The 20,058-nt window shown below is 33.3% G+C and overlaps 2 protein-coding genes across 2 annotated transcripts; both read left to right on the top strand.

Annotated features, from left to right (window-relative positions):
- The first annotated feature begins 2,282 nt into the window (after positions 1 to 2,282).
- LOC136201543 (uncharacterized) lies at positions 2,283 to 3,936 on the top strand. The gene is made up of 2 exons (XM_065992233.1): positions 2,283 to 3,579; positions 3,891 to 3,936. Exons 1-2 carry the CDS (start codon positions 3,045 to 3,047, stop codon positions 3,902 to 3,904), a joined length of 549 nt encoding a protein of 182 aa, XP_065848305.1. The 5' UTR covers positions 2,283 to 3,044; the 3' UTR covers positions 3,905 to 3,936.
- A 1,368-nt stretch (positions 3,937 to 5,304) lies between these two features.
- LOC136200520 (protein DEFECTIVE IN MERISTEM SILENCING 3-like) lies at positions 5,305 to 19,739 on the top strand. The gene is made up of 7 exons (XM_065990891.1): positions 5,305 to 5,397; positions 15,863 to 15,964; positions 16,191 to 16,305; positions 18,484 to 18,633; positions 19,034 to 19,225; positions 19,299 to 19,616; positions 19,736 to 19,739. Exons 5-7 carry the CDS (start codon positions 19,065 to 19,067, stop codon positions 19,737 to 19,739), a joined length of 483 nt encoding a protein of 160 aa, XP_065846963.1. The 5' UTR covers positions 5,305 to 5,397; positions 15,863 to 15,964; positions 16,191 to 16,305; positions 18,484 to 18,633; positions 19,034 to 19,064.
- The last annotated feature ends 319 nt before the right edge of the window (positions 19,740 to 20,058 follow it).

Below are 20,058 nucleotides of genomic sequence, written 5' to 3'. Positions count from 1 at the left end.
TACCTTAGAAGCAAAATGACTTAGAAGCAAAATGATGATTTTTATTTGCCTAGGACTATGGACTCTTTTAGCAGACCAAACTTCCTTTGACTATAGGCATGGACAGGGGTGGAGCCAGAGGTAGGGGAGGGTCTCCCGACCCTCCGTCCCGTCGGAAAACACCACCAAGGGTGTTTTCCACCCCTGACTAGGCGATTTTCTGCCATGGCCGGAGCCCCTCTGGCCATGGCAGAGGTTGTAGAAGAGGGATATCCTCTTCTTCAACCATCAGATGGGAAGGACAATTTCGTCCTTCCCATCTGTTTATTTTTTTAAAACTAAAGGCACAAAACGACGTCGTTTTGTGTCTTTAGGTTTAAATGAAAAATAAATGAGACGGACTAATTTGCCCTTACCATATTTAACAAATACCAAGGTTTAAATTAAAAACCTTTCACGCGCAGGCATAAAAGAAAGGGGTGGAATTTGGAAAAATTCCAAAATCACTCCATATTTCTTTTTAAATTCTAATTGTTCTCAATTTTTTCTCTCAATCAACTTCTAACCTCCAATTTTCAAAAAAGTTTTTTTTTTTGTATTTCTCATTCTTTATTTTATTTCTGTTCTAGATTTAATTTTATAATTTCTAAAATAGAGTTTATTATTAGGGGATTATTATTAATATGTTCTTTACTTAAAGATTCTTTACAATTAATTTATGAACTTCTAATCTAATTTAGGAACTCTAATTTAGAGATTTTAATTTAGGTTTTAATTTCTAATTTACTTTAATTTCGGGTGGTTATTTTTATGTTATTTAGGAACAAGGTGCATAAATTTCTGGAAATGGATATGCAATTAGTGTAGAATAACGAATAAAATGTCTGTGTTGTATAATGATGTCTAAAATTGACCTAACTTGTCAATATTAGGGATAAAATTGCTCTTGGCTGCCAATGTTAGAAGTAAAATTGTACCATTTTAAACGCTAGATGTAAAATTGCTCCTAGATGTAAACGTTAAAGTATTTTTGCACCATATAATTTTTTATAAATACGTTGAAGTAATATTTAAATTTTTTTTTTGCCTACGGTCTATCCCCTCCGACCTTTAGCTCCTAGCTCCGCCACTGGGTATGGAAAATCAAACTACTTCAACTATATAACTACTTATAGAAGCAAGTACGAATGATTTTCTAATTGAACTATGAATAAATATATGCATGCCGATGTAGGTAATCTCTTGTACACAAATGCATGTAATTGGTACAACCATTAAATAATCTAACGGTTACTCACACACTTTTGTTTGCACAGATAGACCAACTAACAATATTATTTTAAACCCAGTTTCATAGAAAGTAGAAGAGACCAATATCCACAAATTTAAATTGCAATCAAATAATTAAAAAAACATCCATTCATGTGGGCACGGTTCGGTTAACCGGTCCATTAGGCAAAAAAATTAACCGAACTGTTATCAACGGTTTTTAAACCATCCAAACCGAAACCGGTCCATATCAATCGGTTAACCATTGATTTCGTTTAGGTTTTTCGGTTAACGGTTTTTAACCAATTCTCACTAGCTAACCAAAAATCAATGGTTAAATTTTTACTCAAACCTAAATTTTTCAACAATATTAAAATACACATAATTTTAAAAATTTAAACGAAACGAATTCATATAAAAGTTTAGAATTCAAACATAAGTACCGAACTAAAAAACAATTCATCAAGTTTACATTTAAAACATAAAGAAATATAAATAATATTTCGTCAAAATACTTATTACAACATAAAGCAGTATAATCTATGTTATATATTTATATTAATCTATGTTATAATCTATGTATTTATATTAGGGTAAAGTACGAAAAAAATGCTCGTGGTTTTCCTTGTTTGCAAATAGAGGTATGTGGTTTCAAAATTTACAAATAGAGGTACGTAATATGCTTTTTTTACAAAACAAAGTATCTAAAATTAAACTTATAAGTAATTGATGACAATTAAGAGAATTTTTTAAATTTTTTTTCAATTACATTTATTTATTGACATAACACGGATCCAAAAATCAAATTTTAATTGTGTAAAATGAACTTAAATATTAATTTAGTTCACAACCTGTCAAATTAGTAAAAAACTGTTAGAGAATAATAATAGTTGAGGGAGTTATATTGTAATTAGCCTTAGGGCTTTTCCTAATTGTATAAATAGCTGATATTTTATCAGCAACACCAAGTAATTGAAATTCCTTTCTTCTTCTTTTCTCTGTTTCACTTATATGGTATCAGAGCAACAATGGCAGATCCTTTGATGCTCATCACTAAGATTTCTCATGACTAGAAAGCGCAAATCGTATATTGATGCGTTGAATTCTAGTCAGAATATAAGAGAAGAAGATTTGAGTGAATCGGAAGGGAGATCTGAAAGTAGCGATTCCAATAACAATCGCAATTCAGATTCTAGAGAAGGAGAAGGCGATTCAACGATGAATTCAAACTCGAATTCATCAACTGTCAACAATAGCAATGATAATCCCAGACTTGTTATTGTCAGCACGATTTTGAATGGATCTAATTACATACCATGGCGGAGATCGATGTTGCTCGCTCTGAGCGCCAAACGCAAGTCAAATCATATTCTTCAAGATGAAGAACCAGTAGATAAGACCTCAGATGCATACAACAAGTGGAAATGAGAGAACAATCTTGTTTTTTCCTGGATTATAAATGCGATGTCCAGAGATTTAGCCGATGTGTACTTGTACGCACCAACAACCAGAAAATTATGGGCGAAACTGGAGGAACGATATGGCGAGAGTAATGGACCATTGATTTTTCAATTGCGTCAAGAGATCTGTAGCTTGAATCAAGGAGGTATGTCTCTGGTTGATTTCTTCAATAAAAAGAAACGAATGTGGATGAATATGCTATTGTGAAGCCTCCAATTGCTTGTTCTTGTGAGGCAAGGAAATTAGTACAGGAACAGGTCCAGGAAGAGCAACTTATACAATTGTTATCTGGATTAAATCCAGAGTTTGATCATGTGAGAGATCAAATATTGTTGATGGATCCTCTACCTCCAGTCAATAGAGCTTATTCGATGCTTATACGTATCGAAAAGCAGAGAAATCCTAATTCCATTGCTTCTATTCAGAATGATTTTATGAATTTAACAACTAGAAATCGAAATTTCAGTAATAAAAAAACTGGAAATGTCAATCGTAATAATAATGGTGGCAATTATGGTAATCGGGGTAATAATGCTAATTCCTCGGTGAAAAGCAAGCGGGAGAAATTTTGTTCTTATTGCAGGAAAGGAGGACATGAGAAGAGTGAGTGTTTCTGTATTAAAGGATATCCTGATTTGTTTAAAGGAAAGAGAGTTACAGGTCTAGCTCTAGTTAACCATCGGGCACATATGTCTCATGAGCAACAAGAGTTTTCTCCAGTAGATGATTTTGAAGAAGGTGAAGGAAGTTCTGCTAAGAAAGAATATGTACAAGAACTAGTGCAGAGAGAAGTACAGAGGATACTCAAAGGGAAAACAACACAAGACTATCTTCCACAAGAGTTTTCAGCATTTGTAGGGGCATGTGCAGGTAACAGTTCTTGCTCAAGTTCTCTTAGCATTGATGAATGGATAATTGATTCAGGAGAAACAACTCATATGACATATAATGCTGGTTTATTGAGGAATATGGTCAAATTAGATGTCCCTAAGAGAGTATTTTTACCAACTGGTGAGGCTCAAATAGTCAGTCATTAAGGAGAAGTATTATTTGCTGAGAATTTCAAATTATTGAATGTGCTTTATGTTCCCAAATTCAAATACAATTTGATGTCAGTTAGTAAACTGCTACAAGATCAAAGTGTCTCAGTATGTTTTTGGACCACATATTGTATCTTGCAGGGCCAGAATTTTAATCAACGATTAGCAGTTGGAAGATTGAAGAGAGGGTTGTATTATCTTGCTAAAGATTCCTTTGATAGGAATGCAATTAAAAAAGTTGTAAGCCAAACTGATTTGTGTCTTTATCTGTTATAGACAATAATGTTGATGTCGAATTATGGCATAAACGTTTGGGGCATATCTCACATGAGAAATTATCACATGTTTTTAATTTGCCTAAGAGTTCTATTATTAGTTTTGCTGATTGTGATATCTGCTTAAGAGCTAAACAAATTAGAAATTCCTTTGGATTAAGTTTCATTAAGACCTTGTAAGTGTTTGATCTGATTCATGTTGATTGTTGGGGGCCTTATAAACAAACATCTATTAGTCGTGATAGATATATGTTGACTATAGTTGATGATTTTTCCCGTGTGATATGGACTATTTTATTTAAACATAAAGACCAAGTGTCAGGCTTACTAGATGGCTTTATCACAATGGTAAATACTCAGTTTCATACTAAAGTCAAGACAGTTAGAAGTGATAATGGGACTGAATTTTTTTGGGCATTCAACACAGTTAGTGTTTGCAAAACATAGCATAACTTATGTGTACACACCTCAGCAGAATGGGGTGGTAGAAAGACGGCATAGAAGTCTGACTACTGTGGTGAGGGCATTACTCAAGCAAGGAGGATTGTTTGTCAAATTTTGGGGTGAAGCTATGTTATATGCCACTACACTTCTCAATATCTATCCGACTAAGGTATTGCAATGGAAATCTCCACATTTTTTGTTATATGGAAAAGAACCAAGTTTGACAAACTTGAAGATTTTTGGTTGCCAAGGATATATGTTGAACAACAATCCTCAGAGAGGGAAATTTGGTGACTGGTCAGCACAGTGTATCTATGTTGGGCTCTCAACTGGACAAAAAGGATGGAAGATGTATAACATGGAAACTCATCGTTTGTGTGTGTCCAGGGATGTTCATTTCAATGAGCATATTTTTCCTTATTTATCTAACACTATTGTTTCAGTACATGACAGGCCCTTAACATCATCAATGTTGTTTTAGTCTTCGCTTGATAATGATCAAGGTCTCACTGATATTGAAGCAAGCACCTCTTCACAACCTCCTGATCCTCTTCATAGTGCTCAAAATGATGATTATTCAGCAGAAAATACACCACAAATTCCTTCATCAGCAATTACCAGAACTGACTCACCGACAACTAATCACAATATGCCAATTGTTGAAAATGAACTTCTAGCAAGAAGATCTACCAGGGTCACTCAAAAACCTTCATGGTTACAAGATTTTGTTGTCAATCAAGTGATTCATTATGACAATATTATTCAATACAACGATCATTATCAAGCTTCTTTGTTCTCTATGAGTAAAGAGCATGAACCAAGAAGTGATAAAGAAGCAAAAGGACAACCTCAATGGGAGAAAGCTATGGCGGAAGAGATTGCAGCCTTGGAGAAAAACAAAACCTGGACAATCGTGCAATTGCCGCCTGGTAAACGTACAGTTACTTCCAGGTGGATTTTTAAGATTAAATATGCTCTTAATGGATCAGTTGATCGATGCAAAGCAAGATTAGTTGCTCGAGGTTATGATCAGCAAATTGGTGTAGATTATCATGATAGGTATTCTCTTGTCACTAAAATCACAACGGTAAGGGTGTTTCTTACGGTGGCAACTACGAATGGTTGGCCAATGCAGCAGATTGACATCAACAACGCGTATTTGCATGGTTCTATTGTAGAAGAACTATATATGCAGCCACTAGAGGGGTATATCAATTCTAATTGTAACCTTGTTTGCAGGCTTGATAAGTCCTGGTATGGCTTGAAGCAAGCCGGGAGACAATGAAAGCTGTTCATGATTATTGCTTGTTTACCAAACAAACTGAAGATGGGAATTTTTTGGCACTTATAGTCTATGTGGATGATGTGTTAATCACTGGCACTTCCATGATACTAATTGAAGAAGTTAAAAAATCTTTGGATGCAAGTTTTACTATAAAGGATATGAGGAGGTTAAATTTTTCCTTGGTGTTGAATTGGCCAGGTCTGATAGAGGGTTGTTTATTTCACAGTCTAAATATATAAGGGATTTGATCAAGGACGCTGGTTTGAGTGAAGCTCACAGTGTTGATAATCCTTTCCCTACAGGGTTAAAGTTAGATGAAGAATCTCCTGCCTATGAAAAACTAGAGAGCTATAGAAGATTAGTTGGGAGATTGTTATATTTAGGCTTTACCAAGCCTGATATTGCTTTTGCTACACAACAATTGAGCCAATTCATTAGTATTCCTACTTGTATCCAAATGGAGGCAGCCAAGCATGTCGTGAAATACTTGAAGGGCACTGTTTACGGTGGGTTTGTATTACACAGACAATTCTGATTTATCTCAAATGAGAGGCTATTGTGATTCAGATTGGGGTAGGTGTTCAGTTACTAGACGATTGATGACAGGCTATTGTCTGTTTGTTGGAGATTCATATTGCACCCCAATTACCAATCACATTGTTTTGTGACAGTCAAGTTGTAATATATATAGCAACCAATCCTGTTTTCCACGAGAAGATGAAGCACGTGGAAATCGACTGTCATTTTGTTCACAGAGCCTCTTACAGGAGCTCAGATGGCTTCAGCCTTGAATCAAATGCACTTGTATCAAAGTGTTGATGTTTCATCTTCTTTTACTGCAAATGGAAATAAACCCAGTAACGACACAGTTGTGAAAGACAAGATGAAAAGTATTTCATCTTGAGGAGGGGGTGTTAGAGAATAATAATAGTTGAGGGAGTTATATTGTAATTAGCCTTAGAGCTTTTCCTAATTGTATAAATAGCTGATATTTTATCAGCAGCACCAATTAATTGAAATTTCTTTCTTCTTCTTTTATCCGTTTCACTTATAAAAACGTAAAATTCCACAATATTATTCATTGTTTCAATTTAGGAAGTTGCTTTTTTCGGTGGTTATGTTTTGCTTATATGTAAGAATAATTTTTTTAAGATAAAAATGTATTTGGTTGCAATTAGAACTTAATTGTGTATTTTTAATACTTTGTTTCTAAATAAAACATACCACATACCTTTATTTGTAAACTACATGCCTCTATTTGCAAATTGGACAAACAACAAGCATTTTTTTCATACTTTCCCCTTTATACTAAGCAGTATAATCTATGTATTTATATTTATATTTGCCTTGCCTTCGTCGTCAAATGGTCTATATCTTTTTTTAAAAATTTATATTTATTAAAGGCCTAATTCACAAATAACCCCCTAAACTTGTCCAAATGTTGCAACTGTCCCCCTCAACTTTCAATTGTAACAACTTACCCCTTAAACTTGTTCAATTGTAAAACATAACCCCAAATTGGGAAATTTTTTTAGCCCGTACTTGAAGCAACAGTAAAAGCATTTTCTCGGATTCGTATCACGCCAAAGATCTGATTATCACACTCCACGAGCATTGCAGATTTTGCATTTCACGCGTTTCTTCAACTGTAGTCCATGTCAACAATTTGAGGTTATATTTTACAATTGGACAAGTTTAAGGGGTAAATTGTTACAATTAGACAAGTTCGAAGGGTAAGTTGTTACAATTGAAAGTTGGAGGGGGCAGTTGCAACATTTGGACAACTTCAGGGGGTTATTTGTGTATTAAGCCTTTATTAAACGGTTCGGTTAATCGTTAACCGCGGTTTTTGAACACTCTAACTTGAAACCGGTACCTATATATTTTTTTCACCATTAAGAAAACCACCGGTTCAGTTAACCACTTTTTCCGGTTCGGATTATCGGTTTTTGGTTCGGTTACCGGTTTGACCGGTTTTTTTGCCCACCCCTAAGTTCTATATAGATAATTATCAAGTTCTATTCATTTAAATTTTAAGTAGGAAATGATGTTACAGATTGCTTATAAATATGTCCAATCATTAGAAAAGAAATTTACCTTCCTCCATGTTATCTTTATAACTCAAATAAATATCAATTGTGATCCTTTTTGTCTTTTTCTTTTTCTTACCACTTTGAAGTTGCTAACTACACATAGGCGGATAAAATCCATACACAAGTCATAGTCTTACAACCATATAGCAGTTGTTGTCACCCTCAAAATATTAATTTTCATGGCATATAAATTACAAAACATGCTTAAATTATTTAGGGGCACCACAGAAAAATTATAAAAAGTGTCATATATGAATCAAGTATATGATGAGAAGTCAACAAAAAAAAGGCTTAATGCTTCTTCAGCCACCTTAACTTGTCCAAATTAGTCATTTTACCCCTCCAACTCATCGAATGTCCTATTTACTCCCTTAACTCCATAAAAATGGTATTTCTCACCCCTTTAACTTGTCCAAATTTGTCATTTTACCCCTTCTCAACTCATTGAATATCCTATTTACCCCATTAACTCCATAAAAGTGACATTTCTCACCACTTATGATCCTATTTACCCTCTTAACTCCATAAAAATGGTATTTCTTATCCCTTTATAGTAGTAAAAAAAGTTGGAAAGAGAAAGAACGAATAAAAAATACAAATAACAAGAACATTAATATAAACAAGTTAAATACATGATTGACTCAACTTTTTGGTTCTAGATCGATAGATTAAATTTTCGAGCAAGTTACATGCTACTTGAGCGAGCAACAACCTTGTGCTACTTGACCGAGCAACATTTTGGACTAACTAAAATTATCAATCAACTTTTTGGTTCTAGATCGATAGATTAAATTTTCGAACAACTTTTTAGATATTTTGTTTTGTAAATAGGAAATTTTCTATCTCTAGATGAAACTAACTTTACAAAGACTTTTTTTTGATATATATTGTAATTATTGAATGATTGATCTTTCAATCTTTATTACATGGTAGTTTTTTATGATTAATTTATGTTGAGATGTTTTAATTGTGAAAAATGATGATTTAACTAAGGCATTGTTTATTACTATATATTTTTTTGGTGATAAAGACATTTTTATATAATAAGGGAAATTTTAGTTATTATAAAAAAATGAATGAGAGAAATATTTATTATTGTAATTCTTATTTAATAAGTGGTTTTTTTTATTATTGTAAATAATTTCTAATAAGGGTTTTATCATTATAAGTACTCTTTATAAAGAGGTTATTTATAAAGTGGTGAAGCTCTTAGCCTAGTGGTTGAGAACTTACCTATGCCTTGGGAGATCATGGGTTCGAATCACATCCGGGTCTGGTGGGAATTTTTCTTTCTTCTTTAATGTAAGCGCATTGCGCAAATTTTAAAAAAAATATAAAGAGGTTATTTATCATTATAAATATGTTTTAATAAGGGTTATTATTATTATACATGCTTTTTAATAAGTGTTATTTTTTATTATTATAAATATTTTTAATAAGGGATTTGATTATTATTCATAATATATTTTAATAAGGGTTTTTAATCATTATTATTTGTTAATAATAAGAGGCATTTTAATCATGTAAACAGGTTTTTAATAAGTGTTTTTTGTGTTATTGTAATTAGTTTTAATAAGGGGATATTTAATTATTATAAAAAGTTATTAATAATGGTATATTTTCTATTATTGTAAGTTTAATAATAAGGGGACATATTTCCGTTATTAAAAACATTTAGCAAGACAACGTTTAACAAGGGGCCATAAGGGGCTTTTCCACTTATTAAAAGCTTTTACTAACGGTATTTGGACTTTTAATAACGGATTTTCCCATTACTAAAAGTTTTTTTGTAGTGGATAATGTATCAAAATAGGCCTATGATTTTTGGGGAAATATCAATTTAGGTTCCACTTACAAAATAGCATAAATATAGGTTTAACGTTTAAATTTTTTTATCAATTTAGCCTTCGATAACGGATTGTAAGGGATGAAAAATACCATTTTTATGGAGTTAAGGGGGTAAATAGAACATTTTATGAGTTGGGGAGATAAATGGACTAGTTGAGGGGTGAGAAATACCACTTTTATGTAGTTAAGGGGGTAAATAGGACATTCGATAAGTTGAGGGGTAAAATAACCAATTTGGACAAGTTAAGGGGGCTGGAGAAACATTAGGCAAAAAAAAAAACTATAAATTCTCCCAACCAGAGTAACATACAAATTCAACCAATTCAGAAAAGAACATGTGTTATTAAATAATTATGTCACATTAACCAAAAAATAATAATTATGTTTACCTAACACATGAAATTGGAAGACTTACAGTTACTAATCCAAAAGATAATTAGATACAAATGAGCAAAATAAGAAGAGAAATTCGCACAATAATGTCAATCCATAATGAGAACCATGGCTCTAGAAATTTGCGTGCATCCTGCAGATAACGACATTGTAAGTGGACAATGGTGCTACAGAATAAGGAATTTTATTAGATGATGGGAAGAACCGTGCTAGAGAATTAAGGAAAATTAAATTGAAAGTAAATTGCCAAAGCCACCACTGATGAACGCATTCTTTACAGTTTTAGAGGCAAAAAAATATTACCCTGGGTGAAGAAGAAGCAAGGACTGTGGTGCCGCCTCCACTGTGAGAAGATCAGTTTTCAGATTTCTTTGTTTTGAATTCAAATTCCTTTAAGAAATTTTCTTCCAATTCCTAATAAAAAAGATTCAATTTTTGAATAAAAAAACAGAGATAAATTTACAACCCAGAAAGTGAAAAAACTGAAGCTTACCAACATAGGATTATCCGCCAATAAAACGTGTAATCTGAATAGATAAAGAATGGATAGATTGAGAATGTGGGTAATTATTTGGGAACCCTTTATCACCATGTTATGCAAAGTTAAGGAGAAAAGTTGTGAAGAAGAAGAAGAGTTACAGTATTTTAAGAAAATGCCACGTCGGCCATAGATATCTTCAAGAGATGACACATCAGTACTATTAACTACAAATTTAGCATATAGTATAGATTCCTTTTATATTTAAGCAAATAATATGTGGCAAGTTTGACTAGTCTTTTAGCTTTTTTTTAGCTTATATGGTCAATTGGTTATTAAGCTTTAAAATAGGTCAATAAAATTAGGCATAGTAGATTGACTCTCTAAACTTGTTTATTTCGTATCACCAGCTCCCTAAACTTGTCCATAAAAATTTATTAGCTTCCCTGAACTTTGCAAATGCCTCACCAGTTCCCTAAATTTGCTTATTCTGTAACAACTAAATAAGAAAACTTATTAAACCTAAATTCTAAAAATACATCTTCATCTATTTGTGAGTTAGTGTTGTAAGATTGAGATCGAAATAAGATAGTATATCCAATTCGTACATAAGATAGTATTTTTTTTTCCACATCCCAACATATGTTTGTGATTTGTTACGGATAAAATAATGCACGTGTGAAGTGTACATGACAAGATTCATGACCGAGAAGATAATTTGATGAATTATTTCTCAAATTAACCCAATTTATCAATGTTAGGGGTAAAATGCTCTTGGCTTCCAAAGTTACGGCCAATATTGCACCATTTTAGACGTTAGGGGTAAAATTACTCCTGTCCCAAACGTTATGGGTATTTTTGCACTTTAATAAGAGTTAGTATTATGGTTTTTCTATAAATTTTATGGACAAGTTTAGGTAGCTCGTGATACGAAATAAGCAAGTTTAGGGAGCTGATGAGACACTTGTAAAGTTTAGGGAGCCAATCTACTATTATGGATAAGTTCAGAGAGCTGGTGATATATTAAGCCATAAAATTATTTCAGTTTTGCTTTTGACCATAATAAAATCATTCATGGTGCCGAAATGATGGTATGAACTATTTGCAAGGGAACTCAATGTCACGTGTTAGTCGCACATGAAAAAAAATCATGTGGGAGATACATTGATTATGATTATAAATTTAAAAAAAATAAAATTAATTGGAGTTCGACCCATCTATCCTTCCTTGTACATCCCCTCTAACAAACAACGTATATAAAGAGCCAATTTTTATCCCTATCTCACCTCTGTTAAACATAGTGGTAGTGTATTTAGGAAACCACAAGTACCTAATAGTACAATACTATGACAAAACTCAATAACTATTTAAATTATTCTGTGATCTTCATCTCGAGATTAGCGAACGGAGCGACTCATGCTATGGCTAGGCATGCTTGGTCCAATGCTAGTTTCTTTAGTGATTTTTCTATCCATGATTTGTTGGTTTCTATAGTTTGTAATAAATCTTTTTTAATTTCTTAATAACATTTTGTTTGGTTTCAAAAAAGAAACTATTTAAATTATTTAGGGTAAATTCCAAAAACAACCCCTGTGGTTTGATGTTGTTCCAAAAAAAACCCTTGTGGTTTGTTATTACAAAAAAAGGACTGTGGTTTGCGCCGTTAACCAAAAAACGGAAAATGACTTAACGGTGTTAAAATGCTGACGTGGCACAGGGGTAAGGTTGGAAATTCGATTTTTTTTATTTTTTTTATTTTTCTTTTTTCTTTTTCTTTTTCTTTTTCTTTTTTCTTTTTCTTTTTTCTTTTTCTTTTTCTTTTTCTTCCCTTCTCCCTTGTTCTTCCTTCTCTCCTCCTCCTTCTTCCTTCTCTTTTTCTCCTTCTTCTTCTTCTTCTTCTTCTTCTTCTCTTCTTCTTCTTTTTTTTTTAATTTCTGAAATTTTATTTTTTTAATTTTTGTTTTTCTTTTTCTTTTTCTTCTTTTCCTTTCCCTTCTTCCTTCTCTCCTCCTCCTTCTTCCTTCTCTCCTCCTTCTTCTTCTTTCTTCTTCCTTTTTCTTCTTCCTCCTTCTTCTTCTTTTTTTCTATTCTTTTTTTTTAAATTCCCTTACTCGAAGAAATTTGGAATTTTCCCGAAATCTGGAATTTCCAGATTTCGGGAAAATTCCAGATTTCTTCGGAAATCTGGAAAATTTCCAGATTTCTCGAAATTTCCAGATTTCTGGAAATTTCCAGATTTCCGAAGAAATCTGGAAATTTCCGAAACTTAAAAAAAAAGAAAAAAATAAAGGAAGAAGAAGAGGGATGAAGAAGAAGAAGAATGGAGGAGGGGAGAAGAAGGAAGAAGAAGAAGAAGGAAGAAGAAGAAGAAGAAGAAGGGAAGAAAGAGGAGGAGGAGGAGGAGGAGAAGAAGAAGAAGGAAAAGGAAAAGAAAAAGAAAAAGAAAAAGAAAAAGAAAAAATAAAAAGAAAAAATAAAAAAAATAAAATTTCAGAAATTTAAAAAAAAAGAAGAAGAAGAGAAGAAGAAGAAGAAGAAGAAGAAGAAGAAGAAGAAGAGAAGAAAGAAGGAGGAGGAGAGAAGGAAGAAGAAGGGAGAAGGGAAGAAAAAGAAAAAGAAAAAGAAAAAGAAAAAGAAAAAAAGAAAAAGAAAAAAGAAAAATTAAAAAAAAAAAAAATCGAATTTCCAACCTTATCCCTGTGCCACGTCAGCATTTTAACACCGTTAAGTCATTTTCCGTTTTTTGGTTAACAGCGCAAACCACAGTCCTTTTTTTTGTAATAACAAACCACAAGGGTTTTTTTTGGAACAACATCAAACCACAGGGGTTGTTTTGGAATTTACCCAATTATTTATTTAGCTTTTTATTTGAGAGGAAGTTGACTTAAACCCCCCAGATCCACTCCAAACCCTGATTTCATGCTCTTCAATTCACTCGGATCTCTCCCTCAGTGCCACAGTTCATTGCCTTGCACAGTTTTCTTGTTTGGCCATCCTAGGTCTTTAACGCTCAGGAATTCTATACTTAAATTTCTGGGTAAGCTCATTGTTGGAGCGAACAAATTAGTGTCCATAATTTTACAGTTGTGCATTTTGTAATTTAAGATGGAATTCGTCTGGTTCTTTTTTTTTTTTTTTTGAACTGTCGTTTGGTTCTTTTAATTGCTTAATTTTCTTTGATCATTGGGATAATTCCAATTTTCTAATATAAATTGGACTCAATTCCTCTTGCTAAGAAAAATTGTTTTGTATGGATGTTTATAAATCGATAATCAGATAATTTCAAGTGAATTTTGTTTTACTTGGTATATAAGTGAGTCACAAAAATTAGTTTGACAAGTTAAATTTGTTGTTGTCAACACCTAACCGCGTTGATCTGAATCACGTATGGATGGTAGTACTGCCTTTCAGGTTTAATGAACAGTTCTTTTCAGTTTCCAACCAACCAGGCTTAGACCATCTCCAACACATTTCATCAAATTTACTGCATCAAACCATATTTTCATCATTTTCTCTCTCTGTTTTGATGTTGCTACAATGTTTTTACTCCAACCCATTTCATCATTATTAGAGTTAAATGATTTTGTATGGATTGATTATTAGTGCTAAATGATTTTTGATTTCTGGTTTTTATGTATATAAAATAAATGAAAAAGAAAATAAATAATATTATTTTATTAAATGATGCTCCATCAAAAAATTTGATGGAGCATCAAATTTGATGATAAATGACCGTATTTTGATGCATACGGTTTGATGCTAGGTTGGAGATGGTCTTAGAGCTGCTATGAAGCACTGATACTTTCCGGAGGTCACCGTACGCGTATCCGATACTCCGGGTGAGGGGATTCCGCGGGATACGTACGGACACGCCTGGGAGTATCCCCTTTTTCTTTAAATGAGGGGATATGCGGGGACACACCAGGGACACTTCGGGGATATTTTAGGGTTTTTTTTTAAAAAAACTTCGAAAGTATAAGGGTTTTTTTTAAAACTCAAAAAATATAAGGATTAAAATGAAATAATCTCAGGATTACTAGTTTTGAACCCTAAACTAAAATTGAAAATCTCTTCTGTGCGATGCGATTGAACCCTAACAAAATTGAAATTCCTAAATCTTTTCCCTCATCTGGTCGAGTTCTTCTGTTAAGTGGTTCTGTGCAATCAGTTGTCTTCCTCGATTGCTTTGTTCAAGTCGATCCCTCTCATCTGGTGGATCTGCTTTGATCGAGTTTTTCCTCTCATCTGGTCGATCTGCTATGAATTAATTACTTATTAGTTAATATTATAGATGTTATTTGTGGTTTTATAATGACTTGAGAGTATTATTTCTGTTTTTATAATGACTTTGTGAATATGATTTGTGATTTATATATTTATGTATCTTTTGAATTTTCATTATAAATGATATATATATATTATTAATTATATATAAAATTTGTCGTATCGAGCCTACCCGTACCGGTGCTTCATAGTAGAGCTGTAATTCTGGTGAAAGTTGTATGCTCTTGGCTTGGAAAATGATTTTTCATTGTGATTGTTGTTTGAAAATCATGGAAGTTTCTTTGAATTATTGCTTAAATGAGAATGATAAATTTGGAGACCCTAAGAAGGCTCGTGATTAATTAGTGTGGCTGGATTCTGTTTCCCTTTTTCGCTATTTGTTTTTTCCTGCTTCATTTTGCTTCACTTAGTGAACTATATTTTGAAAGTTTTCCATAGCCCTAAGATGAATCCAGGCTTTAAATCATTCACAGTGTTAAAGGCATAAAAAGATGGAATTTACAGCTTGAAATGTAAAAACTTCAAATATGGGTTGACATCTAGAAGAGTTAAGCCATGTATATGCTTGCATTGTTGTTATCAAAGAAATTAAATTGTCAGCCCTTGTTTCTGAATGGTAGAGAAATTTAAACTTTGTAGCTAATTTTGACGACTTCATCTTCCAATAGTTAGGACATTAATTGAGAGCATAAGCTTTGAAGGCTTTTAATTTGTTCACTATATGTAGTGAGACCATAAAGAAATTATGTCTCAGGCTTCATATGTTTTAGACTTTTATCACCTTTAGATTTCAGAAGATTACTATGACCATTTTCTATTATTAGTAAATATGGTTTTTGTTTGTCGGCTTTTTATCATTTCTTGAGGTGCACTGTGATGCATACAAATGTGCCTTGCTTTACCTATTTGTGTAAGGAACATATTCTTGTTGCTCTTTGAGATGATATGTTCTTGCAAATGCTAAGTCGATCCTTTTGCTTCTACTGTAATTCTTACGTAGAGTGTTTCCGCAGGATTTGTGAGCTCTAATGAAAGAAGAAGCTAGTATTATCCCAAGTAATGAAATGCAAAATGGTGGTTCTATGCAAGCCCAATCCATCACATACAATTCTAAGGTTTTCAATTTGCATAGCATCTTTACATTTTGTTGTGATGTGGGTGTAATTCAAAAGCAATTCTTCTCTTATTTATATTTTGTTTTATGGAGTTGACATTTGTAAAAAAAAAACAAAAATTTCACATTGCAATTTGTTCGTTTTTTAGACATCCTTTAAGTTACTGGAGCTTATTTACAATGTAAAGTAGGTCAAAGAACTAATTATTAAATTGTAACATTTGCAGAAATTTCAAGATGATCTACAAGCAGCAGGAATCAAAATCAAGCAGCATGAGGATAACTTGAAAATTTTGAAAAGTCAATGAAACAAATTAGAAACCTCAATACTTGATCTGCAAGGTATGCTAAATTTTATTTTTTGTGCCTTTTCTAGAGGATTAGTCAGCTAAGAAGTATTTGCATGTGCTGTTCACTTGGATAAAAGCACATCTAGGAACAAATTTATGTTGTGTAGTGTAATGGTTTTTAATTTAAGCATGGTAGCTACCTAACAAATTCAACTGAGTCACCTGTTTTTAATTCTTGGTTCTCCAGGTGCTTTAACTACTGTGGTGACAATGTTTAGATCTGTCATTCGTATATACTGTTTCCTTCAATGTTTTAGTTAATTTAATTAGACAAGATATTTCAGTAAAGTTTTTGGTGATATAAACCGAAAATGATGTTGTTAGGAAACTGTTGTAGCTAGTCTAAATCAGAGTAAATTTACTTAGAAATTGTTATTTTCAGAATTATCATTTATTTAGGAAGTCTTAGTATTAGTAGAAATAGGAGTTTATTTTTAGAACTATTATTTAGGAAGTTCTAATTCTAATAGGATAGGAGTTTGTTTTCAGAATTTTTATCTAGGAAGTGTTAAATCTAATAGAATAGGAATCCTAGTTTAAGTCTGCCTTTTGTACTATTATAGAAAGGAACCATTTATCATTGGTAAAGTACTATTTGAAAAACAAATTCAGAGGTTAGGAGTTCTCATCATAGAGATCCGGGTTTCTCTCTAACGAGCTGCATTAATTAATTCTCATCATACTAGCTCGAAAGAAAAAGAAGTAAGATTCACTTCCTGATTTCAAGGTTCAAGGATCCGTAATTTGATCCAAAGTTTAGGAGCTTAACAAAGTGGTATTAGAGCAAGTTATGGCTGAATCAAGTAATGTGGAAAAACAGTTTGAAGCCTTTTTGAGCTTCATATTGCAAAGACAGGCCAAAGGTGGAGGCCATGGTACTCAAACTAGAAATTATCACAACAAGGAAGGAGACTGGAGGGTGGACAGTAGAATACGACCGCAGAGGAGGTCTGCTTCCAAAATTCTCGAAACTGGATTTTCTAAGTTTGGTGGGTCATATGATCCCTTGAGCTGGTTGGTTGCATATGTGTGAGCATTTTAATAAGCATCAACACACTGTTGAAGAAGAAAATGTGGTACTAGCTTCCTTCCGCTTGGAAGGAGGTGCTGAATCATGATTCACAAAGAGAGGGGTTTGGACCATCAATCCAGAGTTTCAATCCAGAGGTTTGGACCATCAATCCAGGATGATACAATTGGAGAATTGGTGAAAGTTAAACAGATAGGCACAATTGAGGATTAGGACGATTTGAACAACTGCCGGCAAGGACGCGAGGATGAGCATTTCGATGGCAAAACAGGAGGTCGGAATATTCCTGAGTGGGCTGAAAGGCACAATAGTGGTTAAAGTAGAGTTGCATAAGTCTGCTGAATTGCCAAGGCTATATGAAAAAAGAGAAATTATCAAGATGGGACTGTTGGCCAACAGTGGAAGGACCGTTTAGAGAAACGAAAGACTAAGAGGATTTGTTATAATTATGACTAATCATATACATGAGGACATCAGTATGAACCTTTACTAGAACCAGATGATGAAGATCCTATCACCAACTGATGCTTTGGTGAAAGTAGCTCCAGTTATCATCTTTGTGCATGAGATCACACTCATTTTTGTAGGGGAAGGCAATGTTAAAACTGTTGTAGCTAGTCTACATCATAATAAATCGTTATTTTGATTAGGTTTAGGACTTACTAGTTTCATAATTGTTATTTATTTAGGAAGTCTTAGTCCTTGAGGAGTAGGAATTTATTATCAGAATTGTTATTTAGGAAGTTTTAATTCTAATAGGGGTATGATTTTATTTTAGAATTTTTATTTAGGAAGTTTGAATGATAATATGAGCAGGAGTCCTAGTTCAAGTCTTCCTTTTGTACTCCTCATTTGAAAAACAAATTCTGAGGTCAGGAAATTAATTCTCATTATAGGTAAGCTAGGTCGAAAAAGAAAAGAAGATTTACTTCTTGATTTCATAGTCAAGGACCCGTAACTCAATCCAAAGCTCAGAACTTATAGTGTGAGCAGTTATCTCAACTTCCAGCCAGTGTTTCCGAATAAAAGGATTTACTTTTAGATGATAGAATTGTTTGGAGATTTTATGTGTATAATGATTTGTGATGCATAATATCTCTTTCCATTTTCATTTTTTTTATACTGACAAGTTTCCTTTAGTTATTCTTGGTAAGTATCACTCCGCAAGACCTCCTAGTGGTGAAAGTGAAAGCCATTCCTCCAATCAGAGTGAGGCAGAAACAATAAAGCAGATTCTACAGCATGAAACTTCTGCTGCAGGCATTCCGTGTCAGCTGACAACACATCATGGTACTCATGCACCTCAACTCGCATTCACTAACGATGTGCTTGGTATTGTTGCTACTTAGGGCAAGGTGGATGATGATAATCTTAGCAGGATAGTTTGAAGTTGCATGTTATCTGTTATTGATATTTACTATCTATCTAACATGTAGATTCTTCCTCTTCTATGAAATAAGTCTTATGATTAGTTTCCTTGCTGATATAGCATACTGTTCCTTGTTCTAATGTAGTCAGTTAATCTATGTACTCCACAATTCCAAGAGCTCTTATTATTTTCAATCAGTGAAATGCCTCCGTACTTACTGCCACGCTGATCTTTGCTTTAAAGAGCTGCATGATAATGCAGTTGTTGTTAGTTATCTGCACTGTTTTCAATCTACTTTTACTTATTCTTTCTTAATTGCAGACTTCTTTCAGAGTACTTAGGAGTAGAGACAATGCTAGGAATTGTTTGCAAGACTTACGAAGGTGTTAAAGCTCTTGAAACTTATGACAAGGAAGGCCATATAAATAGTGATTCTGGAATTCGAGTCTTTGGTACTACTATCGGACGGACTCTGGATGGTCGATTTCTTGTCATTTGTCTCGAAAATTTAAGGCATGTATCTCTTTCTTTTCTTTATTGTTGTTTGGAATTCAGCTCTTGAATTACAAAATTTTTTCCCTTGTAGACCTTACTGTGGTGAATTTGTGGATGATGACCCTCAAAGAAGGCTTGATCTTCTACAGCCAAAATTGCCTAATGGCGAGTGCCCACCTGGATTTATTGGTTTCGCTGTTAACATGATCCATGTGGATTACATGAATTTGTTGTATGTATCTGATGTCTATGGCCTCAAAAAGACTCTATTTTACAGCCTCTTTTCTCGCCTGCAAGTTTATAAAAGTAGGGAGGAGATGCTACTAGCTCTTCCACTTATAAGTGATGGAGCAATTTCACTGGATGGAGGGATTATTAAGCCTAATGGTTTCTTTTCCTTGGGAAATCGGTAAGTATTTTGCTTTCATTATTGACATGAAATTGTCTTCCAATTGGATCTAATGGTGAATTTCATTTGTTTACAATATCTCATTTTGTGGTATTTTGGAATTTTCTTTCTGCATGTAGGTAGTTTAAATGCACTAAGAAAGAAATGTCTTTCTGAATCGTGATAGATTGTAGAATTATGTATGTGCTATAATTCGATTATAATAGGCCACCTATACGGTTCATAGCGTTAGCCTATGACCTTCCAAATTCAACTCATGATATTTGGTGCATGGATTTTTCTTCCCCCAATTTTTGTACAACTATCATACAAAGGAAAAGAAATACCTATTTTGTACAACGGTAAACATTGTTGTTGTTGTGTGACCGAGAGGTCACGGGTTCAAGTCTTAGGAGCGACCTCTTGCCAAAAAAATTGGCAGGGGAACGCTTGGAGTTGTATT

This window comes from Euphorbia lathyris, chromosome 7 (assembly GCF_963576675.1).
Source record: "Euphorbia lathyris chromosome 7, ddEupLath1.1, whole genome shotgun sequence".
Classification (NCBI taxonomy): domain Eukaryota; kingdom Viridiplantae; phylum Streptophyta; class Magnoliopsida; order Malpighiales; family Euphorbiaceae; genus Euphorbia; species Euphorbia lathyris.
This window is presented reverse-complemented; position numbering and strand designations above follow the sequence as displayed.

What these genes read in the sequence shown, in the direction of transcription:
- LOC136201543 (XM_065992233.1), top strand. Translation starts at nt 3,045, where the DNA reads ATGGATCCTCTACCTCCAGTCAATAGAGCTTATTCGATGCTTATACGT.
- LOC136200520 (XM_065990891.1), top strand. Translation starts at nt 19,065, where the DNA reads ATGCTAGGAATTGTTTGCAAGACTTACGAAGGTGTTAAAGCTCTTGAA. An exon ending in ATTTGTCTCGAAAATTTAAG is followed by an intron (nt 19,226 to 19,298) that starts GCATGTATCTCT and finishes TTTCCCTTGTAG; the next exon opens with ACCTTACTGTGGTGAATTTG.